The sequence below is a fragment of the Erythranthe guttata genome, chromosome 9, assembly GCF_056151865.1.
Source record: "Erythranthe guttata isolate IM_541 chromosome 9, IM_541, whole genome shotgun sequence".
Classification (NCBI taxonomy): Eukaryota; Viridiplantae; Streptophyta; class Magnoliopsida; order Lamiales; family Phrymaceae; genus Erythranthe; species Erythranthe guttata.
In genome coordinates this window covers 901333-928510 of record NC_142541.1, presented here as the reverse complement: position 1 = coordinate 928510, position 27178 = coordinate 901333, and the positions used below count along the sequence as shown (strand labels likewise).

Genomic DNA, 27178 nt, shown 5'->3' with positions numbered 1-27178 from the left:
ACATGTTGAACCTAAACCGCAGTTAATCAGCGGTTTAATGTAAGAAGAAAAATAAAAAAAAATAAAAAAAAATAAAAAAAATAAAAAAAATGAAAAATGTAAATCAACCACCAAAACTAGCTTAATGTGACAAAATTAGTCATAACGCTTTAAAGTCACAAAATCTCGGACTTTAAATATTAATTTCACCAACTCACCAATTTTGATAATAGATTCAATTTTAGCGGCACAATTGTTGATCGTTGGTCAGCTACGGTCAATAATGACATACAATTGTTATTATTATTCAATAGAATTTAGGTTTTTGTAGAAAAAATATTAAAATTTTCAAGAGATCGTATCAAAACATGTTGAACCTAATCCGCAGTTAATCAGCGGTTTAATGTAAGAAGAAAAATAAAAAAATAAAAAAAAATAAAAAATAAATGAAAAATGTAAATCTACCACCAAAACTGTGACAAAATTAGTCACAACGCTTTAAAGTCACCAAATCCATGACTTTAAATATTAATTTCACCAACTCGCCAATTTTGATAATAGATTCAATTTTAGCGGCACAATTGTTGATCGTTGGTCAGCTACCGGTCAATAACGACATACAATTGTTATTATTATTCAATACAATTTAGGTTTTTGTCGAAAAAATATTAAAATTTTCAAGAGATCGTATCAAAATTCATTCGAAGGAGAAAAAACTATTGAACATGATAGCAATAGGTCAACTTTCTTATGAGTCGTCACTCCACTTATAACAACAATAACAAGTGATCACCATATAAAAAAATGACTACTCCTTAGTGGAAAAGACATCTTTATATGGGCAATGTATCTATAGCTTACATCAATTATCTATATCACAATGCATATATATACACATTATAGTTTTCAATTTCATTATATCTTTAATGGGTTATTTATTTATTTATTTAATTAATTAATTTTTGTTTGTATGTTTCCACTCATGAGGGGTCAATAGACAAACATGTCACTTTTGTATATGTGGACTAAAATGGACATCCACATTGACATTGATGGTTGCTTCATTATTTAAACCATGTTGTGTAGGCATATAGGTATGAATGTGTAATAAACAAATATAGTGATTTTTAAATCCTAAATATTGGGCAACTTTCTTGGCACCAATCAAAATGAGTCAACCAACAAGTATAAAAGCAAATCCTCATTAATTAATTTTTATTTATCATTAATGAGCTAATTATTTGTTCACAAAAAAATAGGGTAAATTACAACCACCCCTCAAGATATGATCAATTTATGAAAAAATCTCTCTTGTTTGGATAATTACATCTACCCTTCAACTATGAATCTTCTTACACCTCCACCCTAATGGTGTCAAATTCAACATAATCATCTATATTTCATAGAATGTGCTCTAATTTGTACTCATTTTGTGTAAAAATGTAGCTTATAATGCACCACCATCTGATACATACAAGCCAAAAAACACATATTATGATCACCTTGCTTTAAAATATGGAGCTCGAATGAGATAAAACGGGTACGAAAGTGGTAATATTCCATATAATCAAGAAGATTCCACTAAATTTGAAACCGCAAGGGTGCACGTGTAAGAAAATTTATATTTGAGTAGGTTGTTATAATTACTCAAACAGGAGGGGGTTTTCGTAATTTCACCATACCACAGGGGTGGTTGAAATTTACCAAAAATATAAAAAATTAATGAGCTAATTATATAAAATAAAAAAAAATAAAAAAAAATAACCAACTACTATAAGAGGCTCCCTAGATTTGATATTACACTACGTGGACACAAACATTTAATAATTAAGGTCCCACATGAGTAGGAGCGAGTATGAATTATCTGGATAGAAGTTGATGAGACTTTGGGTTATTTTTAAATAAAAAGGCAAAAGGCTAAAAATTGCGCGAATTTGAGTTTGGAACATCTGTCACGGATCTAGACTTTTCATTCCACTATACGTGGCCCATGCAGTACCTCTCGGCAGAGAGGTTAGCTTGATCCCTCAAGCATGAAACTCCCCAATTTGCATTTTTTTCGAACTTCTAATCACTGAAACCTAATCTTAAACCTACATTTGTTAACTAAAATGTAAATAAATTGATTTAAACAAACTAAATTATTAAAAATCGGGAGTCGTAAGTGTCAGATCGAACACCGAGACACTAATTATTTTCAAATGTTTGGGAGATTGAGGTTTATGAAAGAATTTTAAACTTTTAAAAGTTGAAAATGATTAAAATCCCACTATGACCAGTAAAAATCCCGATGCAATTAGATACATCAAGAAACAAGTTCACGCAACGTAATCGTGGAACTCATCTTTATCACGACTGTGAGCAAAGTAACAATGTTAAGCCCAATTAGTGTCAATATGGGCTCATTCATTAGCTGGCCCAAATTACGAGATATGTATTTGGGCCAATAAATGATGGGCCAAATGTATAATTTATTGATCACAATTTTTAATTTTCCAAAATTAAAGAATAACCAATGCAGAGTGAATGCTAAAGGTATCAAATATTACAATTCCAATCATCACAAGCATATAATAATCTTATCTTGAGAACCACACAAGGTCTAAGCTGAAGAGTAATACCAGTGTTCAATGATCAAAGAGAGCACGAAAAACGATTGACAAATCAAGAATCGGGTGCATTCAATATAAGAGAAGATAACGAATCAAACCAGATGAAAGACTTTCGAATTATGGTTTCTTCCAAACCATAACTTTCTGGTTAGCAGAAAACGTGTTCCGATCAGGAAGTATATAATATATCTAGCAAATGGATGGATCGATAGTAAAACAAATACAGAGACAATTACCAGTCTGTGACGTAATGCAGATACAAATGCAATATATCGCAACGAATGCAATTTCAAAAAAGTTACACCAATCAAATTTGTTAATGAACAAAACAATTTGGAGAAACATCCGTTACCAACAACTACACAAACACCATAAAGCATAAACCTATACTAGCAGTAGCACACACTGTTAATTTCAGAAAACGTGTACCGATCAAGAAGTATATAATACAATTAGCAAATGGACTGGATAGATAGTAAAACAAATACAAAGACAAATTAACAATCTGTGTGGGCATAACGTAAATACAAATGCAATAAATCGCAATGAAGGGCAATTTTTAAAAAGTGACACCAATCAAATTCGTTAATCGAACAAGACAATTCTGAGAAACCTCCATTAACAACAATATGACAAACAACACAAAGCATAAACCTATACGTAGATACAAATGCAATAAGTCGCAACGAAGGCAATTTGAAAAAAGTTCCACCAATCAAATTCGTTAATCGAACAAGACAATTCTGAAAAACCTCCATTACCAGCAATTTGACAAACACCATAAAGCGTAAACCTATACGTAGATACAAATGCAATAATTCGCAACGAAGCCAATTTTTTAAAAGTTCCATCAATCAAATTCGTTAATCGAACAACACATTTCTGAGAAGCCTCCATTACCAACAATTTGACAAACACCATAATGCATAAACCTATACTAGCAGTGGCAAACACAAGTGTTAATTTATATACGAACACGAAGAAAATGCATCAATCAAAAGTTGGATCTATAGCAATTTAAATCACTCAAACAAAATTATGTCAAGATCACTTCAACAAAAAAATACGTCCGGCAATAAATAGAAGTCAATATTGCAGTAAATCAAAAACAGTAGCTAAATGAAAACAAAATTAAAAAAAAACCTAATCAAGCAGTGAGCACGACGGCGCCGCCAGCCTCCTTGATCTTCTTCTCAGCAGTCTTCGAGATGAGCTTCGCCTTCACCACGACGGGCTGACCGGCGGGCAGCAAACCCTTGCCCAAGACCTTGAAGTAACCAAACTGCGTGACGTCGATCAGCGGCGCGTTGTCCTTGGTCGCCTTGTCCTTCACCTCCTGCGGGACCATCGACCAGAGCTTGTCGACGTTGATTGTGGGGCAGAAGAACTGGTTGCGGAGCTTGTGGAAGTAACGCATACCGACCTTCCCGAAGTATCCGGGATGGTACTTGTCGAACAGGATCCGGTGGTGGTGCATACCTCCGGCGTTACCCCGACCTCCGGGATGCTTGCGGTGCTTTCCGATACGACCGTGACCGGCGCTGACGTGGCCGCGCTTCTTGCGATTCTTCCTCAGATGAGTCGTCATTTCGGAATTGGGTGGCGGAGAAGGGGATCTGCGCCGCTGGTGGGTGAAGCGGAAATGAGTGTTAGGGTTTTGAGGTGTTTATATATAGCTGTCTATGTGTGTTCTGAGGGTTTCGGAAAGGGAACGGAAATGGAAAAGTATTACAATACTGCCCTTCAAGTGTAGGAAATTATTTGGGTAAATTACCCCACCGTATGAGGTAAGGTCAAATTACGAAAAAATCCATCATATTTGAGTACTAACAACCAGCTCTAAACTATGAATCTTTCACGTTCACCATTGTTGTATAAAATTTAGTGATTTTGTTTTTTTAAATTATGTGGAATATTCTCAAGTTTGTATCCGTTTCATCCATTCGAGCTCCACATTTTGAAGCAAGATGTTCATAAGATGTGTTTTTTGGCTTGTATATCTTAGATTGTGGTGGATCAGAAGCTACATTTTTAGAAAAAAACGAGTACAAACTAAAAAAACATTCCACCAAATCTAGAAGATTATGCTGAATTTGACACCATAAGGATAGACGCGTAAGAAAATTTATAACTGATGAGATAGTTGTAGTTACCCAAATACGAGAGGTTTTTTTCGTAATTTGATCTTACGCTCAGGGGTGGTTGTAATTTACCCAAATAATTTAAGTTAAATTATCCCTACACCCATGTAGTATGTTAAATTAACTTTAAGGTCTTTGTGGTATCAATAATTACAATTATCCACCTAAAACATAATTGGCAACTCTAACGGGATAATGTATTGAATAAGTTATCTGAAATGATTTGTGCAGGCATAAATTAAACATTCAGGCACATTTTTTACCATTTCTCAAAAACCAAAAGGTAAAAAACTCAAAAAACTCTCTCAACCCTCTCGATTTTCTTTCGCAAAGCCCGTGCAAATCGTCAACAGATCGGAGGTAATTTTTACGTTTTTACGATCCTCTTGTTATGTAGATTACGAATCCGAAAAAAAAAAACGAAAAAAATCGAGCTTAGCAACACTCGTGTGAATTTACACGAGCGGAACCACTTCGCTCGTGTAAATTCACACGAGTGTGAATTATAATATTTTTTTTTTTTTTTTTAATTTATTTCGTAAAAAATGGGAGTTTGATTTTTACTCGTGTGAATTTACACGAGCGAAGTGGTTCCGCTCGTGTAAATTCACACGAGTGTTTAAATTTTTTTTTTTTTTAATAAATTAATTAGTTTAATTAGCAGGTGTGCTCGTGCAAAAACATGCGAGCACTTTTGAAGTGCTCGCATGTTTTTGCACGAGCACAACAAATTTTTCTTTTTTTTTTTTTTTTTTTTTTTTTTTAATAAATTAATTAGTTTAATTAGAAGGTGTGCTCGTGCAAAAACATGCGAGCACTTTTGAAGTGCTCGCATGTTTTTGCACGAGCACAACAATTTTTTTTTTTTTTTTTTTTTTTTTTCATTATTTAAATTCTTTTTTTTTTATTATATGAAATATTAATAAAGTGCTTATTTAAAATGTAGATGGCAGGAGGTCGGGGGAAAAGTCTTATGAGTCAAGTTGCCGGTAAAGGCAAGAGCTTAATGAAAGCCTTGAGTGGGAAGGGGGACAATCCGGAAGATCCGGATCGCATTGGAGACCGAGATGTCCTTGCTTCCGCGCGTAGAAGAAAGCAGTTAGCTCGAGAAGCAGCGTTACAGCGGGAAGAAGAGAGACTGAGACGAGAAGCTGTTGCAGCTGGAGCCGGACCCTGTACATTGCCACATGCCGACGACGATAATATGGATACTGACGAGGAGATGGAGGAAGATGATGGGCCAGCAGATGCATTTCAGGATCGTAGAGGTGGTCGTGCCTTACCCTTTCCGCAGCTGCCTGGTCCTGCGTACTTGGAGGGTCCGTGCGAGGGAGGGCCGCAAAATTTAGAGTTTATGCGATGGTTCAAGTCGCATATAGCGATGTACATTTGGGAAGGATATGTAAGTTTTTCTGTCAACACGTGCTTTACATAATTCTTATATTATTCATTTTTTTTAGCTAACAATACATGCAATATTTTTCAGGAGCGCCGTGAAACTACACGGTGCGCGTCGAGGACCAAAGCACTCGAGGACTACCGCGGCCCGCAGGATAACACGATGATTGCGAGGTTGGAGGCAACAGGTCTTTACCACTTACGAGACTGTTTTCTGAAGAGGATGAACAAGAACCTCATGCTAGCTTTCGTGGAGAGGTGGCAGCCGGAGACGAACAGTTTCCACATGCCATGGGGCGAGATGACGATCACGCTCCACGATGTCGCTTTCATCCTGGCGTTGCGGCTGGACGGACCATCAGTGTCTGAAATTCGCCCGGTAGAAGAGTGCTCACAGAGTCTTGCATCTGTATTGGGTGTCGGTCTTATGGACACCAATGAGATGTTTCGAAATAAGGGAGTTGGTTGGGTTAAGGTGAGAGATCAGTTGACCCTTCCCTGCGCCACAGACGACAAGAAGATGAAGGGCTACTTGATGTTTCTGCTTGGGTCTGTTTTGTTTGTAGACAAAACAGCGTCTAACATAAAGCCGTGGTGGATCCATTTTACCAACGATCTCGATAATGTCGGCAAGTATTCGTGGGCTTCGGCATGCTTAGCAAACATGTACCGCCAATTGGGTATTGCCACCCGCGCTGGGATGAACAGTCTCTGTGGATGTGTAATTCTCCTTCTGGTACGTGTACCTTTATTAGTAATTATTTATTTATTTAAACTTCTATTTTATTTATTTATTCATTGGTGTTTGTTTGCAGTGCTGGATCTTTGAGTATTTCCCCTGCTTTCGACCACCTCTTTCCCGTTCATATGCCGAGTTTGAGCCTCGATGCAGAAGGTGGGCCCATGGTGGAGGCAATAAAACCACGCTGCAGGAATACCGAAAAATACTCGACGCCATGACCGAAAGAGATGTGAGTAATAATTTTTCTAATTATGTCTATAGTAGAGTTACGGATTTTTCTAATTAGTTTAAAATATGCTTAGGTTTGTTGGACCCCGTATGGTACCGGTGCACATTACTTACATCCTCGGAGCATGTATTACGGCACAATACAGTTCATGGATATAGTGGAGCCGTACATGCCCGACCGAGGGTTGCGGCAGTTTGGAAGAGTCCAGACTATTCCTTTCCCGATAATTGAATCGAACTTGCCACATAACCGCGGCTTGTTTGGCGCGGGATACAAAGTCACTTTCCACGGTCCTGGCGGCATGTGGCAGAACGAGTACGCCAACTTCATTGACCTGTCGCAATACCCTGAAGCCTGGCCGCCGGAAACAGTTGCCGAGGAGTACATGAAGTGGTACATCGAGCGGACGCACCGGTGCATTAGCAACCCTGATAGAGTTCCGCCTGCAGAACGGGTTGTTGCTGCGGTGCCGCCAGACCAGCCGTTCGCCAACGACATAGCTCGGCTCCTAGTTCCGATCGTGTTCGGTTTGACTGGTGACGACGCAGCTGAGGCATTCCTGAGCATTCAGCCGCAGTTGAGGGACTTGTTGACGCCACATGCCCACTATTTGCGTCTCTTACCTAGGAGGGGTCGCGGGGGAGGTCCGAGGACTCGGGGTCGGGGGTCGAGGGGTGGACAGTAGGGCATGTTACCTATTTATGTATTAGTTTCGGATTTTTTATGTATTGGTATTCGTGTGTTGTGATTTGTTGTTTGTTTTCGGATTTAGTTTTTTGTACGGATGTTTCATTTTGGATTTGCGGATTTTTCTTATTTGCCCGTATTTTAATTACGTTGTTATCGGACTTACTTATTTAGTTATTTGTACGGATTATAATTATGTTGTATCGAACGAAGAAGATTTAACTTCGGATTTCCGATTCATCGTGTGCTCATATCCGGACAAGTACCTCTTCATCGAGTTATTCTTAGGTCGTCCCTTGGCCTTCACAAATGACGGCTCTTGTAAATGCGTTGAAGAAGGATTATTTAGGTCCCGTAAATAGTCGGCCGCATTTTTTTGGGACTTGTAATCTTTGTTTGATAACTTCTCGAACTCATCGAGAAGAACTTTCTTAATTGCAACTGTGCGATCAAACGGTTCCTCCTCGTCCTCCCATGGATCCGACTTTGGCTCGACAACCAACGTTCTCCAGAATGGATGTAACTGTTGCGGATAAAAAGTATCTCCCTCAGCAATTTTAACTGCAATCATACACGCACACGGGAGTCCGTGGGTTCAGCTTAGGTAACAGTTGCAACTATCCGGATTATTTTCCAATTTTTCGTACTCTTTATCCAACAGGTCCAGTGCTTTGTGTGATACGTTACATACCAAAGCACCGAAGCACGACAGTGAAGTACTGTACATCCTGACTGTTCTACTGCTTTCATTTTCCACCTTCAATTCATTAATTTGAAGGTCAACTTGCGCATCTAGTGCATTTTGAACTGTATCCATAGCTCGAGTCGATGTTTGGATCCAACGATTCGATGCACGATGTGCACTCTCTACTCTGTTTCGAGAAAACACTCAAATAATGAATAAATGTAACATGTGTATAAAAGATTGTACGTAACGAGTTTATAGTAAAATCAATTTATATACCTGTTAGTCGTCGTGTTACCGAAATGAACGATGTTGTTGGTCCAACACTTAACAAATCTCTCCTTATAAATCAACCACGTTTCATTGATGTAAGTTATCAGCTTCGGATATTGCCCGTACAAACTAACTATCTCTCTATAGTTGCATTTGTATTCTTCCTCAGTCTCAGATTCGACTAACTTTGCCCACACCGTCCTCCGGAACAGTACACCCAACTTGGTGTTACCCAAGAATTTTGACGCGTTTGCCTCAACGTTTCTGTTTATGTGATATAAACATAACATGTGATGCGAATGTGGAAACACGTTTGGCAATGCTTTCAGTAGGCCCAGCTCACGATCTGTCAGTATCACTTCTGGTTCTATCCCGATTGGTAATATGTCTCGCAAACATCGCAATGTCCATGCATAAGTGTCCCCATCTTCACGTGACATAAAAGCAACGGCAATAGTGAAGTTCCTTCCCACGGGAGTAACCCCAATGATCTCCAAAAGAGGCATTTCATATCTACATGAAGGTAATTATAATTTAGTCAACTCTTACATATATATATATATATATATATATATATATATATATATATATATATATATATATATATATATATATATATATATATATATATATATATATATATATATATATATATATATATATATATATATATATATAATAAATGTAATACACATTTAAATAATTATTACCTGTTAGTCTTGTACGTGCAATCCATCAGGATGACGTATGGAAATAACTGCAAAAGCTTTATTGAATCAGGGTGCGCAAACATAACGTCTTGCACTGTATCACCAGCTGGATTTGTTCGATGCCATTTGCTGTATCCACTCTCACTTAGTTCGTGCCACAGATGTTGTATAACTGTTTTTCCTTTCATTTCCTCTCGTCTAATTTTCTGTGATTCATTGTACACTTCTCTCAAGGACGCAGCCGTATCCGGATTCATCTGCCTCAGATGATGCAAAATTTCCTTCGGCTTCACATGGCTCTTTTCAGTATCTTTGTCACTTCTCGTTGCTCTTCAGTCAGGCGACTTAGCGAACGTAGTCCTTGTGGATATTTATGAGGATTATGATTGTGCTTGCCATTTTTTATGGTAAGGCGCCATAATCCATCACGACCCTCTTTACCCCATAGCGCAAAAGGGCATTTACACTTTATTGAACCGGACTTCCGGCTTGTTTCGACCTCTGCATTTTTTCCTCGACTCTTATAGGCTCTTTTGCAAGTCAAATATTGTCGGCCCTCGTGGTAAGACTGTCGCCTAATCTCATGTCCATGACTGATGGCCATATTCATCGCCCACTCGACTAGTGCATCTTTACTATCAAATGCAGTCGAAATTGTGAAAAATTCACTGAAATCATGTAGCTCGAATGTTTCAATATATTCATCCACATCTATGTATACTTCCTGTTTTTATATTAATGTAATTAGCAAATTATAAAACTAAAGAATAAAACTAAAAAAAAAAAAAAAAAAAAAAAAAAAAAATTGTGGTGCTCGTGTGATTTCACACGAACAGAGACGTTCTGCTCGTGTGATTTCACACGAGCAAACCTCCTCTGCTCGTGTGAAATCACACGAGCTAATTAAAAAAAAAAAAAAAAAATTGTTCTTGAGCTCGTGTGAATTTACGCGAGCACTTGCCAAGTGCTCGCGTAAATTCACACGAGCACATGAATAAAAAATAAAATTCATCTACTCGTGTGAATTTACACGAGCACTTGGCAAGTGCTCACGTAAATTCGCACGAGTAGATGAATTTTCGGGAAAAAAACGAAAAACTTACATTCGGGTCTAAGTTGTTTGGATCCATCGCAAAAATTGTTGAATATCTGAAATTTTTCACTTTGAATGTTGAGTTTTATATTTTATAGGATTTGGTAGGAATAGTACAAAAGGTAAATAGTTATGGTAAAAAGGTAAAAAACCATGGTAAAAAAGTGCCTGAATGTTTAATTTGGCCTGCGTATATCACCACCCATAAGTTATTTCGTTAGAGTTCTATATTCGATTTTCAATTTTCCAAGATATTCTAACCCAATTTTAATTGTCAAAAATTCCATTTTTTATAATTACCATTGTAACCATTAATTTTATTATGTATTTCATCTTTTAGGTAAGGAAATAAAGAAATATTCACCGAGTAAATATTATAATGTTAATATTCATATAATATAACCGTTGAAATGACGATACATTTTACAAATAGACATAACACAGCCTAAATGTTTTAAACGAAGTTAAACTAAAAGTTGCAAAACTCATCAAACATAGAAGAAAGTCGCATTTTTCCGAACCAGTAAAAGGGGCAGAATCGTGGTTTAGTAAGGCCTTCTGCCCCCAAGCGGAATAGTGTTGGACGCAGAACGGTTCCCAAAACCTCCTCGCCCTCTCGAATGGAAGTTTCTTCCAGAAGCTGCTACAAAGATCAATAAAGCAATGATGTATTTTTTATCCTAATGTAATCAACAATGAACATAACTACATACGCAATGTTTTGTAAGCTCTTACACAGATTCGATGATTTATTGCTAACGAATAATCCGTAAATCTTACCCCTCATATTAGAACCACTCGATCGAGCCAAAGCAGCAAGTTGAGGAGGTACAGCTTGTCTTGCTTGTTGCAGTATTTTAATGAGATGCCCTGCAGATTTCACATTCGCGTGTGTGAAAAATGTGAAAGCAGTTCCCGTGGCCCCCGCACGACCAGTTCTCCCTATCCTGTGAACATAATCCTCAAGACTCGACGGAAAATCATAGTTCACCACACATTTTATGTCCTTCACATCTACAATCAATCGAAACATGGAGAGACAAAGACAGACATTTAATCATATAAAGATATTTAACAGAATAAAAAAAAAATCGTAAATAATTTATAGCCGCCTTATCCCTGCAGTCCTAAGATCCAAACACACATCCTTTTTTTTTTTTTTTTTGTTAATATATATATAAATGTCCTACCTTAATTTTGCAGGGATAAGGAGCAGCGCTCTCATCCACAATTTTCAAGAACCATTGTCCAATCAAATCTCACAATTGAGTCAACCGGCTATCACAACTACCACCTCCCTAAGTGTGGATGGGCACTTCAGCTTCAATCTGTAGACAATTCTATTTTACGAAATATCCAATTACTGCATCTAATGAACCATTAACGACAACTTTTCAAGAATCCTATGAAAGATCATTAGCCTATAATATACTCTCAAACGCTTGCAACTTGATATATTATAGTGCAATAACAACCCTCCAAATCGACTTTGATTCGTCCAATGATACAAAAAGCCACGACACTCCTAAAACACGAATCTCGGTACCCAAACCACAAAATTCTCAGGAACATGGATAACAGCCGGATGACCTTGCCTATATGTAGTTTTCAGACCAAAAATGAGATACTAAAACCCTAAACTTTAAGACTAATCCTACCAAGACCACGAGCAGCAACATCAGTAGCAATCATTATAGGACTTCTGCCACTTTTAAAATCGGCTAGGACCCAATCCCTTTCGTCCTGGCTTTTGTCACCGTGTATGGACAAAGCTGGCCATCCATCCATTCTCAGCTGTCTCGTGACTTGGTCACATCCTTTTTTTGTCTCAACAAATATTAAAATTTTACTTCCGTCCATAAAGTCCTTCAGCAATCTGATCAATCTGCGGGAGAAATAATTACATGTATATATATATATGGTAAGAAGCAAGAAACTAATAAGTAACATGGGACCAGAACTTCTGTTATATATCTTACCTATTATACTTCTCCATATCAGTCATTATTTCAACAACTTGATGTATAGATTGATTTGCTTTCAGATCCGACGACCCAATGATAACCTGTTATTGATCAAATATATTTAGCTTTTGTAAATAATTATTGTACATAAGATATACTCTAGGTGCAATCTTTTGAGGTTAAAGCACTGATACTGACCATGTTCGAGAAGTAAAATAGTTGCTCAAGAGTGAAAAATGGTAGGACAAACCTTGTAAGGATTGCGCAGGAACTGTCTTGCCAAAGTTTCTACCTCCTTTGGCCATGTGGCACTCCAGTACAACGTTTGCCTATCTGGACGAATCTGCATTTTGAGAATTGTGTTAAACCTCATATGTTTTGCAGTTGGATCTTTTTAATTTCGATTTCAATATTCGTGTAATCCGCTTCTGAATGACTAGCACCAGCTTATAGAATTAAATTTAGGGACAACTACTACAATTTGCAATTTGCATATGAAATATGGTCTTTTTTGCACTTCACCTACCAAACATTTTTCATGTTGTACTTTGCAATGTCTAGCTCAGACAATTTAGACTTCCTGCCCGCACTTTACCATTAGACATTCTTTCACACATTTTCAGATATGGGGTCATGCAAAATTGCCAATTCACCACAAATAAATATAGTGAAAAACTGTGACGGGCAAATGACTTGGTACCTGAGAAATAATTTTCCTGATTTGGGGTTCAAATCCCATATCTAGCATGCGGTCAGCCTCATCTAACACAAGATATGTTACTCTTTTCAAGTTAGTATGATGAGATTCTAACATATCAATCAATCTTCCGGGGGTAGCAATGACAATTTCGACTCCTGGCATCACGATAAGGTCAAAAAGCATTCCAATGATATCAGCACAAACACTTTTCAGAATAAAACAGGATATATATATATATATATATATATATATATATATATATATATATATATATATATATATATATATATATATATATATATATATATATATATATATATATATATATATAGGAAATAAAGAAAAATATGGATCACCTCTTTTCAGATCACGAATTTGCGGTCCTTTCGGAGCACCACCATATATACAAGTACTTCTAATATTTGCATATGATCCAAATTTTGCCGCTTCTTGTTGAATCTGAACAGCCAACTCTCTGGTAGGTGCGAGCACCAATACAACCGGACCTTCACCTTGTGCTGGAGTTCATTTTATTCATGTCAAAAGCTTATATACACCGTAAAACAGAAATTTCATCAAGACAAGAATTTCCATAAGAACTTACTCAGCCTTGGTTGAGCACTAACATGAACAAAAGCAGGCAGCAAATATGACAAAGTCTTTCCGGAACCAGTCTCAGCAATTCCTATCAGATCTCGACCCCTTAAAGCCATCGGCCATCCTTGTGATTGGATAGGAGTAGGCTCAGCAAAACCCAATCTAGCAATAACCTCAAGGCAGTAATCTGCAAAACCAAATATAATCATAAGCTAACTAAGCTATAAGTCAACATCCAAAAAGCACAATGTAAAGCCCATACACGAACACATTTCCTTCTAATTAAAGATCAAGAAAATACCGGGGAAATTTGCTTCTTGAAACATCCGTACTGGCTTCGGTACATCTTGGCCTTCAACAGTGATCTCCCGATGTGCACGATACATCAAAACTTCTTGCTCAGTCATTGCCCTTACAGAAGGGCTCTCCACAAAAAAATCCTTCTTAAACGGGATCAAGCCTCTAAAATCTGGCTTCGTGAGAGTAATATTATCTAAGTCGTCTCGACCTCCTCTCCCACCACGACCTCCACCTCGCCCACCGCCAAAACCCCCACTCCTACCTCCACCACGACCAAGATCAAAACCCCTACCACTAAAACCTCCGCCACCTCTGCCTCGGTCAGCAAAACCACCTCCATGGCCGGCCACAAACCCTCTTCCAGCACCATGCCCAATCTCATCATATCCATTAAACCCACCACCACCACCACCTCCAAACCACTCACCCCCCACCATATGAGGCGGTGCCGCCACCACAGGACCACCATAAGGAGTTGGACCACCACGGCCATAGCTGGGCCCACCACCACCACCTGATGGAACCATCATTGATGGATGCCCCATTAAATCACTACAGTATTGAAATGAATAAAATCACAAAACCATAATCGAACCAGAGTACCTTCCATTAACAGAATAAACACAGAGATGCAACAAAGTAAATCTCTATTCGTACGCAGACATACCTTCGGCGCGGACGATAAGAGCCGGCATCGTGGAGTCTGGGATCGTTGCTCCTGAACATAATTGAACCGGATTTGATGTAAAATTAGGGTTAGGGTTTGAAGATCTGATGGGGGGGAATTAAGGAAGCTAAAAAGGCTAAAACGACGAGGAATTGAAGAAAGAGGAAAATTTTAGAGCAGAGAAAACACAGAATTAAACTGAACTTTTTAAATTTAAGTAAAATGAAATTTATACACGATCTGCTATGAAGGTGGAAGGCGGTTTTTGTGGCGCGTGTACAGCACCCAATATAATAAGAAATATTTCCCATTTTACAAATTTGTTTAATTTATTAATTTTTTTTAAGTAATTCTATTTAGCAATGCTATTTCAAATCTTTTATTGTAATTTAGTGCCCATATTTTAATCAAAGATTACGGTTTTGTAGAACCTACACTCGATGAAATACACCATGTAGTTTTTTACACAATTGATCTACACATAATAAAACACACTATATGTATATTTTTTTTGTGGAGAGTTATTTATGTAGATGTACGGTTTAAAATCACATGGTGTATTTTATTCACCAAGTGTAGAATCTCATAAGCCAAATTATTCTTATTTTGGAAAAAACAAATGGTATTAATATTTTTTTTAATTAAGTAAAAAATATGGTTGTACTGAAATTAAGTCTTAGCCTTACAAATGTTTGCTCAAGCTTATAAAAATGGGACGTGATAAATGTCGTTCGAGCTTTAACAATACCGTTACGACTTCAAACGTGATTTTGATCATTTTTAATTCCAAATTTTGCAAAACCCGAAAAATAGAATTTGTAGTATTCTGAGTTAGTTTTCTAATTCAACTTGAATCACCAAAATTGGATGTCAGACGAGAAAAATATACATGAATCAATGGATACTACCTACAACTTTGATGTATTGAGGTATCTAAAATTCAAAATGTGACTCATTCATGCATAACTTTGTCACACGGCATCCAATCTAGCGGATTTAAATTGGATTAAAAAACTAACCCGAGAGACTACAGTTTTCGTGTTTCAAATTTTGCCAAAATCAAAATAGAAATATGTCAAAATCAGGTTCGAAGTCAAAACGACATTTAACATTTCAGTATAAAAGGGAATAAAAATACGTTATTAATTACTTTTTTGTTTGTAATTTGTTTTGTAATGATTTATTAGACAAAAAACAGTATTTTATATAGAGATTTATTATTTTTCACTGTACTAATATATTCGACCCTACAAAGATAAAAATTTCAAGAACTTGCATCTTATTCACAAATGCAATAAAAAAGTCGAAACCAAACGAAAATACGGATGTGGCCATACACACATACTTAAAAATCAAGTGTGTTTGCCTGAAAAGCAGACACATTCGAAGAAGTGCCGCTCGGAATTTCGTCGAGCGGCGGCTTGTGATTTCCGATTCAATGCATTATTTTTTGTCTTTTTGCCTTCGTATACCAAAGTAACCTCGCAATGTTGAGGTGCATACTTGTGAACATATTCTCCTTTCCCTAGTCCATTTCTTGACAACCTAAGATCAACAAAACAATATAAAACCAAAACTAATTAATGAAAATATATATTCTTAAGTACAAATTAATTACTTGTAATAATTGTTGAGTTTTTTATTTACCTAGAGAGAGGTGATTGCTTAGTTCCCATGACAAGATTAGTGATATTAGCAATATGAATGAGTTCTAATATTGCTTTGCCTGTTGCATCATTGCTCTCTACTAGCATTGTGTCCACCACTACCTGCACAACGAAAAACCCGAAAAAAAATTAATGGCCGTCTCTCTCTCTCTCTCTCTCTCTCTCTCTCTCTCTCTCTCTCTCTCTCTCTCTCTCTCTCTCTCTCTCTCTCTCTCTCTCTCTCTCTCTCTCTCTCTCTCTCTCTCTCTCTCTCTCTCTCTCTCTCTCGTGTATGGTTAAAGGAGAGGTACCTTGGAATCATTACAAAGTCGAATATATTTCTCCAAGAGATGTTTCCTTTTGTTGCTTTCCTCCCTTAAATAAACCTGCACTTGCTCTTTGCTCAACTGGCTTCTTGATAGCCTCCCCACTGATGCCACACAAATTTTCATTCAACCAAAATTACGTTTTCGAATATATCGAAAAAAATCGTCTCCGTTTATTCATAATCAATATAATGTTCTTATGATGTAACTGTAGTGAACTGTAGTTAAGAACATGTGTACGTTACCATCATATATATATCAAAAAGATAAAGAAAGAAAGAAGTAACTGTAGGGAACTGCACCTGGTGTGGCGATGTAGGTGATTGGATGAAAGACGTGCACGAGAAAAACCCGAACTTTTCCGGCGCACACGACAGCATGTTCGATAGCCCATTTAAGGACATGCAAGTCGTTCTTACCAACGCACACATACACGTCATCGTGGCTACGACTATGATCTCCACCACCGATATCTATGCTGATTTTGCTGATCTCCTCGCAAATCTCCACAATCTCCGGCGACTTTGGTGGGAAATTACGATATTGCCCCTCTCCGACGGCAGCCATCGAAAAAGTCTCCCCTTCCATAAATTGGCAAAAGACTCATAAACAAGAAGAAGAGAACAAATATGTTAAAGGGTCTGTCGTTGCTTTCGAAGCCATATGAAAGATTAAAATAAATAAATATGAAATGATCAAAAAAGTTGGATTGGATTCTCTTTTGTCAATATTTTGCTGGCTTGTAAATATTTTATTTTATTTATTTATTTTTATTTTTTCTTTATGTTCTTCCACAAATGGAAATCGCCGTTGGTTGTGCCTTTGTTACTTTTGCCTAAGTCTATTCTATTTTATTAGAATATTTAAGATATTTTGCAAAAAAATAAATTGAAAATTGAAGTTTATATTTGCAAACGCTGATATCTTAAAGTCTATTTTTTAGATTTTTTTTTGCAGATATTACGAACTTTTAGAAATAAATAATTAATTTTTTTACTTACAATCAGCAACTTCTGCTTTTACAAATGCTCGTGCAAACATTATTACCGGTGTTGGCTAGTTTCACTATAATATACTATATTTTTGTTACAATATTTTAACTTTAATATAAATAGACTTAGTTGAGGATCATCCGAAGGAGTGTAAATTAATCGAGTTGAGCCAAACACATAACAGTGCAAACTTGGATTGAGCTCGATTCGGTTATTAATCAAACCATTATTCTACAACAATTTTTGAAGTTCTATAAAAGTAAAAAGATCATGTTTTATGAAACATGGTTCTTTACACTAACGAACCGAGCTCAGACAAGCTTTTATCAATCGATTTCGAGTAATTTGATTTGATTTTTGGTATCTTACTACTTTGGATACAGAATCTACATTGAATGATTGCATATACTTCAAAAAAATATACTAAAATAATTATGAATTTGAAGCAAAAGTAATGGTCACTTTCTTGTTAGTTAACCGGCCTTTTATTGAATTTTCCAAGCACGCTTTTAAATAATGCAAATGAAAAAAGTTGAAGAAAGAGATAATGTAAGAATCTCTTTTGGCTTCTTCTTTCAATAGTCGCCACAAGTGTCTGTTTCTTCATGGCTCATGCCTATTAACCCCATTATGCCAAAGCATAACATCATAAAGAAAAATGGAAAAAAATAAAAAAAAATCAAAATTTTTTTTTGCTTGAAGACGAATCGAATCGAACACTATTTTAAGTTTTTATCCGGTTTAGAAAATCGTGTTTCAATTTTATTTTGAGCTTTATATTTTATTGAACAAAATAATCGTGCCCGGATTTCGATTTATCGGGGATAACGAACCGAGCTCAACCAAATTTTCAACTCTGTATCAGAAATCAAGTATCGAGTAACTTAATTTGACTTTTAGTCACATAGTCAACCATCTTTTTTCACAAGAAGCAATTTGCACTCCAAAAGCACAAAATTTTAGCAGCCTTGGACAAGGCTGAAAAGCATGGGCCAAAAGTTGACAAGACTTTTGAGCAACTTGGGTGACTTCTTGTATAAAGAGTCAAAGACCTAGTCAACTTCTTTCTTCTTCTTCTTTATCTCTATTGAATGATTTTGAAGATCTTGTAAATTACAGTTATATCCCCTAAACTTCGATTTAATTACAAAAAAGTCCCTATTTTTCAAGAAATTGCAATTACCTCCACAAGATTCCGAAAATGGAGCATTTCATGAATGAAATATACACAAAACAAATTGCCCCTTGCTCATAAAAAGATGTTTGTTTTTGTTTTATTATAGGATGCAATATCTTACCAAAAATATCTTCATTGTTCATACAATGTAAGTTTTTAGTGGAATGGTGGTGGACCAGAAAAATCCACTACAATATTGTTGGACCAATTGTCCAATGGGTGTGCAGTACAGTGTGCTGATTGAAGCTGATATCTGAAGCTGCAATGAAGAAACGAAAAACGAATAAAAATAAATAAATCGTTTCGATAATAAATATATCGTCATGCACACGTCACAGTGTGCAACGGTAATACCGTGTTTTTTTTCTATCGCCATCGCCCATTATCTCAAACCACGGTCCAAATTAACATCATGCGACTAATGAATACTAAAGAATTGTAATTATAATAATTAAAAAAAAAATGCTTCTTTTTTTATGACAATAACAACCTCTGTGAAAAATGGTGGGGAATACACTAAATCAAGTGATTTTCTTGCAACTAGTAATTCTTACATGTGAATGTACTATATATATAAAGAGCATCATCTCTAGGGTGTATGTAGACCTGCCTTAGACTAAATTAGGATGTCTCTTCTAATACTGAAACTACTTCTGATCTCGATATTTGCCGGTTGGTTATTGATTTGGGTTCTTAAGCCGACTGAATTCTGGACACAGAAATTGAAGGCGGCAGAAGAAAAGGCGAATGCTTCTTCGATATTTCGATATAATGGTAAAAAAAAATTATCGTATTATTCAAGATTTTGTGTAATTAGAAATAATTATAGATTTTTAAGAGTTTGCGATATTTTACAGGTCTTGATTTTGTTGTGTACGCATTTCCGTTGATTGCTTTGGCAATAATCGGGTATATATACTTGGAACTAAAACAAACAGAGAGGATAAACAGGTAATATAATCCCGACAACCTCCTCGAAATTAGGACTTTTTTCGATTATGTGTGCATATATTTAGGCACGGTGTGTGTTTTTTTGGTTATGCAGACGGGGAAGAAGAAATGCACTCACTTGTTTCTCGAGTCGAATTTACGTGAATAGTTACTTAGGAGTTCTGTCTGGAGCACAGATTCTTGCTTCGTCTCTGTTCATCATCTTTCTCGTTTGGACATTCTACGCCCGGGTGTCTGCTGACTTCAAGAAGATGACACCTGGCAAAACATTCAAACTGAGTTCGTAAGTATATTTCTTTTTCCGAGTTTTTATTGCATTTAGTACCTATGTGTTGTACCGAATTGCTAATAAAACTCCTCGTGTTATGAATATTAGCAAACAAAAACGCTATGATGCATCTTTTTTACCACACAACCCCGCCTAAGTGGTGCGTTTTTAGGGAGCAGTTTGCTAATATTTATAATACGAGGGGTTTCGGACAATTAGAGTAAACACAGGGGTGCTAAATGCAATAAACCCTTAATTTTGCCCGTTGATAATCATTCTAAGGCCTCTCATTTGGGAATTAGGATAGGATTTGATGGACAATATAATCAAGATTTATGAAACATTTCGTTTAGGTGTCAAGCCCGTGATTATTAAAAAGAAAAAAGAAAAAAAAAATACGGCCCGTATTTTAATCAAACACATGAAGGATAATTAGTCCAAACTCAACTTCTATTATTACACAATCCTATCGTACGAAATATAGTAACTATTACAATGTATAGTCACTAATACCAAACATAAGATAAATGATCATGTGTACCTGATTCTCAGATGGCAATACAAGTTCTTCAGAATGGCCACGCGATGCGGTTTATTATCGGAAGTTTGTCTAGCACTTCTTCTTCTGCCTGTCCTAAGAGGAATGTCCATATTTCGTTTACTCAAAATCGAATTCGAAGCTTCCGTAATGTACCATATTTGCCTCGGAAATGCAATGATATTTTTCGCCACCCTACACGGGGCAGGCACATTCTTCATCTGGGGTATCAAACACAGAATCCAAGACGAGGTAACCAATTTTATTACAAGATTCAATATAACCATATTTTATCGGACTTCATAACATTTTTCGTTAAAAAAAATAAAATAAAAAATAAAATAAAAAAAAATTACAGATGTGGAAGTGGCAGAAGAAAGGAAGAATATACCTCGCGGGAGAAATCGCGCTTATTACAGCGCTAATCATTTGGACGACGTCACTTCCGCAGATTCGAAGGAAATGGTTTCGGGTGTTTTATTACACGCACCACCTGTACATAGTCTTCCTCGTATTCTTCTTGTTCCATGGTGGGGACCGCCATTTTTACATAATTTTCCCGGGAGTTTTTCTATTTGCTCTCGATAAACTGCTCCGTATATTACAGTCGAGAACAGAAACATGCGTTATTTCTGCTCGTGTATTCCCATGCAGAGCTGTGGAGCTGACTCTGCCCAAAGATCCGAGTAAATATAATAAATTTTAAATAGAGTTCTTGAAAAATCATATATCGAATTGTTGAAAAGTAATTAAAAATAGAAGTTTAATGTACCGTGATTGTATTGCAGGATTGAAGTATACACCGACGAGTGTGATATTTCTGAAAATACCGATTATTTCGAGGTTTCAGTGGCATCCGTTTAGTATAACTTCTAGCTCAAGCATTGATGAGGACACTATCTCAGTCATTATAAAGAGTGAAGGTCAATGGACAAGTGCCCTCTATAACAAGATCAACAGTCAAACCGATTCGGAAACCGATCGGAAGGTGTGTATTCAAATTGCTACGGAAGGTCCATACGGGCCCGCCTCGCTGGATTTTTTAAGGTATTTCAATAAAACCAAGTCGGGAAATTGCTATAGCTAGATTAGGGGTGGTAATCGGACGGATCGAATCGGAATTAGCTCTTTCGGAAAAATTCCAATTTTTTTTTTCGGAAGTGAAAAACTACTTCCAATTCCGTTCCAAAAAGAATTTGGAAAATCGGAAATTGGAATGAAGAAACTTTATCCAAAACCGTAATTTTTTGAATCGGAATTCCCATTTTTTTAGTCACCTATAATATAAAATACATGCAAATATTGATATTTGATCTTTAAAAAAAATCATTTTTTTTGGAAATTAAGATCGGGATCGGAATCTAATATATAATCCAATTCCGTTCCGAAAATATCAGAAAAATCAGAATCGGAATTCGGAATGACGAATACTGTTCCCAAAATCGGAAATACTCCGATCAAAATCGGCGAAATTCAAAAATTCCGTTCCAATTTCCACATGTCATCTCCACATAACACGCATTTCCTTCCTCGTTTCTTTATTCTTTATTTTTTTTTAAATTCCTTTTTCGCAGGTACGATAATCTGCTCCTTGTTGCAGGAGGAATCGGAATAACCCCATTTCTGAGTATCTTACGAGAAATAAGCTCGAATTCGAGCAATGGCAGAAACAGATATCCAAAGAGAATACAGCTTATATACACAATAAAGCAGTCACAAGACATTTGCCTGCTCGATCCAATCCTTCCTCAGCTAACGAATATCGAGACTTTTCATATAAAACTCAAAGTATTCGTCACCCGAGAAAATCAAATCGGTGCAACACTAAGAGAAGTACTCAACGAAATTCCCGAGACACGAATAACGAATTTCACCACTGCACATACAAGTTATGCAATATACGGGTCCGAAAGATTACTATGGGTGGCGGCTATTACTATGGTTTCTTCGATCAAATTTCTACTCTCGCTCGTTTTTCTCAACCATTTCATAGTTTCACCGGCGACGAAACCCTCGGCACAAAAGAGTTCATCTTCACTAGTAGATTTCCTTCTAATGTGTTCTTTCGCCATGGCTACCTTATCCAGCGCTTTAATGGCTGTTATAATAAGGTGGCGAAAGCTAAAGAACGGGCTTCGGTTATACTCCGATAAACAAAGCAGAGATATGAAACAAAGCTCAGTTGAAGCAAGTAGAGATCTCGACGAACACGAGATTCGTTTTGGAGGAAGACCAAACTTTCGAGGTAGCATTTCTTTACTACTCATTTTCGTTATCATTATTATTAAAAGAAAAATTCAGAGGGTAATTCTGCAAATATTTGGTCAAACTGAAACAGATATATTCGCTAAGTTCGCAAGTAACAGTGGGGGATCGGATATAGGGGTTTTGGTGTGTGGGCCCCAGACGATGAAAGAGTCGGTGGCTTCAGCATGCAGAGAAGCGACGGTCTTGCAAAAGAATGCTAAGGGAAAAAACCCGCATTTCTATTTTCACTCCCTAAACTTTACGCTCTAGAATACGTCGCAACGTATTTAGATCCTACTGATGTTGTGTAAGAATCTATGTGTATTCGTATGTAATGTAACGTAACATATTTCAGACAGAATTTCAAGAAAATGTCGAGTCCCTTCTCTGTTACATAAGACAACTTCGTCGTGGTTTCAAATTCGTAAGGAAATTTAGCAATTTATTCTCGAAGAGAAAAACGAAATCCATAATTTAGAGTACAACAATGGCAACGGATTTCAGAGAGGTATTCAAGTAAATCCCGAGTCCCATTCCTATTACAAGATGACGATTGTAATAAGTTGCTTCCGAGTTATAAAAGAAATGTATAACTTTATTCTCAACCAGAAAATCCACAATTTTACAGTACACAACAAATTGGCAAGATCAACGAAAAAAGAAGGCTGCCTAATCACACTCAAAACCTCATGAAAAACTATATATATACATTTTAAAAAATTCCGAAACAAGTACAAGATTCGAAGCACACAGCGATTATAAAACAACAACAAAGCTACGAAAAATCATAATAAATAAATAAAATAAATAAACACTCAAACCTCTTCTTGCAGAAAAACCCTTTCTTGTTCATTTTCACCTTCACCTCTATCAACATGCTTCGTCAATTCAGATAGCAAATCCTTCGGTGTGGGGCCCATCTCAACAACATGCTCGCCCAACAATAACGCGTTAACCTCCCTCATAGTGGGCCTACGAAGTGGGTCCGGGTGGCAACAAGACAGCCCGAGTTTCAAGACGGCCTCCATCTCCTCCACCTCGTACTCCCCTTCGATCCTCCTATCCGCCACCTCGTACAGCCGCCCCTCCACGTACTTCTGCCTCACCCAATCCATCAACACCTCCTCCTCCTCCCTCTCAACCGCCGTCTCCAGCGGCCGCCGCCCGCACGCCACCTCCAACACCACCACCCCAAAGCTGTACACATCACTAGCTTCCGTCGGAGAAGCCATTGTCACCACCTCGGGGGCTAAATACCCCAAAGTACCCACTACCCGAGTCGTATTCGGCACTTCTCCATGCGTATAAAGCTTTGCTAAGCCAAAATCGCCTAATCTACCGCGCATATCGGAATCGAGCAAGACATTGCTCGATTTTATGTCTCTATGGACCACCACTTGTTCCCAACCGTGGTGTAGGTAGTCCAAACCCTCCGCTACATCAGCCAAAACCTGCTTCCTCTCTTTCCATCCCATGAGCTTCTTCGGTTTATCAAATATCCACTTGTTGAGGCTACTGTTTGGCATGTAATCGTAAACGAGCAAAAGCTCGTTCCTTTTTCTGCACCACCCCTTCATTTGAACTAGGTTCTTGTGCTGTAGTCTCCCCATACTCGAAATCTCAGCCATGAATTCCCTCAACCCTTGTTTCGAATCGTGGCTAACGCACTTCACCGCCACCTCTGTGTTATTGGCTAATGTCCCTTTATAGACTTTACCGAATCCACCGAATCCGAGAAGTTCTTCGCTCGAAAACCCCTTTGTGGCCAAACTAAGCTCCTCGTAGGAGTATCGATGAGGCCAATACTCCATCTCCCAATCCTCGACGACATCATCTTCTTCCTCCATTTTCTTTCTCCTCCACCAAAACCAGTACACTAGAAACACGGCAAGAATCACCGCCAAAGCACAACCTACCGCAATGGCGGCTATGGCGGGTTGAGATAACGAAGACGAGCTTGAATTCGCTAACTCGAAAACGGGCAATCCAGTGGTGTTGATATCTCGGGCAACCCCAACATCGCTGAAACTCCATGCTAGCACTCGCTGAACTTCAACCCATTGGGTCTTAGATGCCGAAAATCCGACGAACATTTCCGACCCGATATAGTTTGAGATTTTGGGGTCTCTGTATGACAGCAGGGCTGTGGCGGGCCGGGTCATTCCAGCTGGGGCAATCGTCACGTTGATTTCGTTGTTCGGGCCGTGGAAATCGATCCAGGCGTGGATGTTCTGCCCGTTTCTCATGGCGACGGGCACAAAGGAGGAATTAGCACCGCCGGCGGCGGCGGCGGTGGTGTTGTAATAACCAGCTGTTTGTGTTACCTCGGATAAGATGCTGTTCAGGTCGATGCCGACGTGGTTGCCATCCGGGTCGTTGAATTCGGTGTTCCGACCCGTGTCGAATTCGACGGCGAGAAGTGGAGCGACGGTTGTGGAGTTGGAGAAGAGGCCGAAATACTGGCCGGCGATCACGTTGGTTATGATGGTGGAGTTGGAGAGGACGAAGGCGAGGCCGAATCCGGGGCTGGTGGCGATGTCGGGGAGGATTGAGAAGACGAATTGAGTTGAAAACGACGTCGTTACGTTGGCGGAATTGGGGGTTTTGAAAGGGATTCTGGAGGGGTAAAAGGCCCGGCCGATTGAGAAGGGGTTTGTGTCGTTGGTGAACCGGACCACCGGCGGCTCGAGGAGGGCGTCGTCGGTGAGTGTGAGGTTGGCGGCGGCGGCGGCGGTGAAGGAGTTGAAGACGAAGTCGAGAGATGAAGCTGGAAGCGCTAACTGTACGAACAGGATGAACAGAACCGGAGGGAACATTTTTTTTCAAGAATTTTCAAAATAGATTTTGGGAAGTTGGTTTCATTTTCGAACAAGATCATCTGCACTTTGAATTTTCCACTGGTTTTGTTTGTTTCTTTCTCTTTCTTTAGCAATAATTTATATCAATTAATTGGATAAATTACGGTCACTCCTGATCTAAGAATAAATTATAAAAAGACCCTTGTGTTCGGGTAATTATAATTATTTTCTTCAATTAAGAATTTTCTTACACGTTCACATTTGCAGTATCAAATTTAGTGTAATCTTCTACATTATGGTGGAATATTATTCAGTTTGTATTCGTTTTACTCCATTCGAGCTCTATATTTTGAAACAAGATGATCAAAAAATGTGTTTTTTGGCTTGTAAATATCAGACTGTGGTGCATAAAAAACTGCATTTTTGCACAAAACGAGTACGAACTAGAGAACATTCCACGGAATTTAGAAGATCCTGTTGAATCTGATACCATAAGAGTGAACGTGTAAGAAGATTCATAATTAATGTGTGGTTGTAATTATCATAACATGAAAGGTTTGTTTCGTAATTTACACTAATTAATTAGCTGAAGATGGAGCTGCTGAAAAATAATTTGGCCGATTGGTGGTCAACAATTGGACTTAATTCATTTTCAGTAACTTGGATCACATGGTCAGCTTATAATAAACTAGTATTATTTTGCTTGTTACTTTAATCATTAGATTAGCATCTTACATAATTACGGTTGTGCACTCTAATAGTTTTTTTTTCTAAATAATTAGTTATTAATTTCAATATATATATATATAAAATTCCGCCTGTATTATTTGACATTTTCGTTGCAATATTCCATTTGGACTACTTCTGATTATATTACTATTAGACAAAAGGCCCACATAGATTTGAACTTGTGTAGATATGATAATCCGGCTGATAATGTTAATTAAGTCTTTATTTGTTTTAAAGTTCAAGTATTGTATAAACTCGGTGAGCTGCTGTCGTAAGCAGTGGTAGCTTTGGCAATAAGCTAAGTGAAACTAGCTTCGTAAGAAGTTAGGGTGCAGAGAAAAAAGGAGTCAGTGTGGAGTATAAGTTAAGATGAAGAATTGTTCTCTTATAACTCATATTCACTTGTACGAGCCAAGTGGATGTATTATCCATGTCGTCATTTGAAAAGATGAACTCCAGTTGAGTTGTGAGGTGTGAAATAGCTGTTACGTTAAATGACAAGAAGGCGGAGGCTGACATTGAAAATTTCGGGAGCAAGTTGTTTTTGAATTAGGTTTAGCTGGATATAAAAGCACTTGGAGCTCGTGGCTTGGTGGCTAAGAAATCCGGAAAGAAATCATCACGGAAATGTGTGAGATTGGGGTCAGAAAACCAACTGAGAAAAGAGAGGTAGACAACTAGTGAGTGATGATCGCAATTAGGGTTTAAATTCACAATAATTATTTAACT

General features: G+C 37.6%; 6 protein-coding genes across 10 annotated transcripts; 1 reads left to right on the top strand and 5 right to left on the bottom strand.

Annotated features, from left to right (window-relative positions):
• Nucleotides 1-3577: 3577 nt before the first annotated feature.
• Nucleotides 3578-4297, bottom strand: LOC105975074 (large ribosomal subunit protein uL15x). Its single transcript, XM_013000245.2, has one exon. It carries the CDS (start codon nt 4177-4179, stop codon nt 3739-3741), a length of 441 nt encoding a protein of 146 aa, XP_012855699.1. The 5' UTR covers nt 4180-4297; the 3' UTR covers nt 3578-3738.
• Nucleotides 4298-8672: 4375 nt separating this feature from the next.
• Nucleotides 8673-9755, bottom strand: LOC148767818 (protein FAR1-RELATED SEQUENCE 11-like). Its single transcript, XM_088823427.1, has 2 exons — nt 9457-9755; nt 8673-9259 (listed from the first exon to the last, which is right to left on the bottom strand). Exons 1-2 carry the CDS (start codon nt 9711-9713, stop codon nt 8740-8742), a joined length of 777 nt encoding a protein of 258 aa, XP_088679553.1. The 5' UTR covers nt 9714-9755; the 3' UTR covers nt 8673-8739.
• Nucleotides 9756-10883: 1128 nt separating this feature from the next.
• On the bottom strand, nt 10884-15037 carry LOC105975055 (P-loop containing nucleoside triphosphate hydrolases superfamily protein). Of its 5 annotated transcripts, none has more exons than XR_001174351.2 (10): nt 14778-15037; nt 14112-14662; nt 13818-13997; nt 13570-13731; nt 13214-13368; nt 12764-12856; nt 12529-12614; nt 11740-12434; nt 11330-11563; nt 10884-11189 (listed from the first exon to the last, which is right to left on the bottom strand). XR_001174351.2 is itself a non-coding variant. In XM_088823425.1 (10 exons), the coding sequence occupies exons 1-10, from the start codon at nt 14834-14836 to the stop codon at nt 11095-11097; spliced, it is 1845 nt and encodes a 614-aa protein (XP_088679551.1). In that variant the 5' UTR covers nt 14837-15037; the 3' UTR covers nt 10884-11094. The 5 variants fall into 5 exon arrangements, 4 of the variants coding, with proteins under 4 accessions (XP_088679551.1, XP_012855678.2, XP_088679552.1 ...); XM_088823425.1 differs by having other exon boundaries at nt 10884-11192; nt 12208-12434; XM_013000224.2 differs by having other exon boundaries at nt 12208-12434.
• A 1002-nt stretch (nt 15038-16039) lies between these two features.
• Nucleotides 16040-17493, bottom strand: LOC105975090 (U-box domain-containing protein 33). The gene is made up of 4 exons (XM_013000263.2): nt 17052-17493; nt 16735-16853; nt 16425-16546; nt 16040-16322 (listed from the first exon to the last, which is right to left on the bottom strand). Exons 1-4 carry the CDS (start codon nt 17335-17337, stop codon nt 16130-16132), a joined length of 720 nt encoding a protein of 239 aa, XP_012855717.2. The 5' UTR covers nt 17338-17493; the 3' UTR covers nt 16040-16129.
• Nucleotides 17494-19330: 1837 nt separating this feature from the next.
• Nucleotides 19331-23527, top strand: FRO8 (ferric reduction oxidase 8). The gene is made up of 9 exons (XM_013000181.2): nt 19331-19692; nt 19776-19869; nt 19964-20152; nt 20690-20927; nt 21034-21361; nt 21464-21722; nt 22250-22920; nt 23014-23229; nt 23431-23527. The coding sequence occupies exons 1-8, from the start codon at nt 19545-19547 to the stop codon at nt 23190-23192; spliced, it is 2106 nt and encodes a 701-aa protein (XP_012855635.2). The 5' UTR covers nt 19331-19544; the 3' UTR covers nt 23193-23229; nt 23431-23527.
• On the bottom strand, nt 22242-25738 carry LOC105975016 (Concanavalin A-like lectin protein kinase family protein). The gene has a single exon (XM_013000182.2). The coding sequence runs from the start codon at nt 25736-25738 to the stop codon at nt 23738-23740; it is 2001 nt and encodes a 666-aa protein (XP_012855636.2). The 3' UTR covers nt 22242-23737.
• Nucleotides 25739-27178: the final 1440 nt, after the last annotated feature.

Excerpts from the sequence above, each read along its gene's own strand:
- LOC105975074 (XM_013000245.2), bottom strand. The coding sequence starts at position 4,179 with ATGACGACTCATCTGAGGAAGAATCGCAAGAAGCGCGGCCACGTCAGC.
- LOC148767818 (XM_088823427.1), bottom strand. The coding sequence starts at position 9,713 with ATGAATCCGGATACGGCTGCGTCCTTGAGAGAAGTGTACAATGAATCA. Across the intron at positions 9,260-9,456 it reads TGCACGTACAAGACTAACAG|ATATGAAATGCCTCTTTTGG; the intron begins GTAATAATTATT and ends ACCTTCATGTAG.
- LOC105975055 (XM_088823425.1), bottom strand. The coding sequence starts at position 14,836 with ATGTTCAGGAGCAACGATCCCAGACTCCACGATGCCGGCTCTTATCGT. Across the intron at positions 14,663-14,777 it reads TCTTATCGTCCGCGCCGAAG|TGATTTAATGGGGCATCCAT; the intron begins GTATGTCTGCGT and ends TCAATACTGTAG. Across the intron at positions 13,369-13,569 it reads AATTCGTGATCTGAAAAGAG|GAGTCGAAATTGTCATTGCT; the intron begins GTGATCCATATT and ends TCGTGATGCCAG.
- LOC105975090 (XM_013000263.2), bottom strand. The coding sequence starts at position 17,337 with ATGGAAGGGGAGACTTTTTCGATGGCTGCCGTCGGAGAGGGGCAATAT. Across the intron at positions 16,854-17,051 it reads CACCTACATCGCCACACCAG|TGGGGAGGCTATCAAGAAGC; the intron begins GTGCAGTTCCCT and ends GTGTGGCATCAG. Across the intron at positions 16,323-16,424 it reads AAGCAATCACCTCTCTCTAG|GTTGTCAAGAAATGGACTAG; the intron begins GTAAATAAAAAA and ends TGTTGATCTTAG.
- FRO8 (XM_013000181.2), top strand. The coding sequence starts at position 19,545 with ATGTCTCTTCTAATACTGAAACTACTTCTGATCTCGATATTTGCCGGT. Across the intron at positions 19,693-19,775 it reads TTCGATATTTCGATATAATG|GTCTTGATTTTGTTGTGTAC; the intron begins GTAAAAAAAAAT and ends GATATTTTACAG. Across the intron at positions 19,870-19,963 it reads CAAACAGAGAGGATAAACAG|ACGGGGAAGAAGAAATGCAC; the intron begins GTAATATAATCC and ends TTGGTTATGCAG.
- LOC105975016 (XM_013000182.2), bottom strand. The coding sequence starts at position 25,738 with ATGTTCCCTCCGGTTCTGTTCATCCTGTTCGTACAGTTAGCGCTTCCA.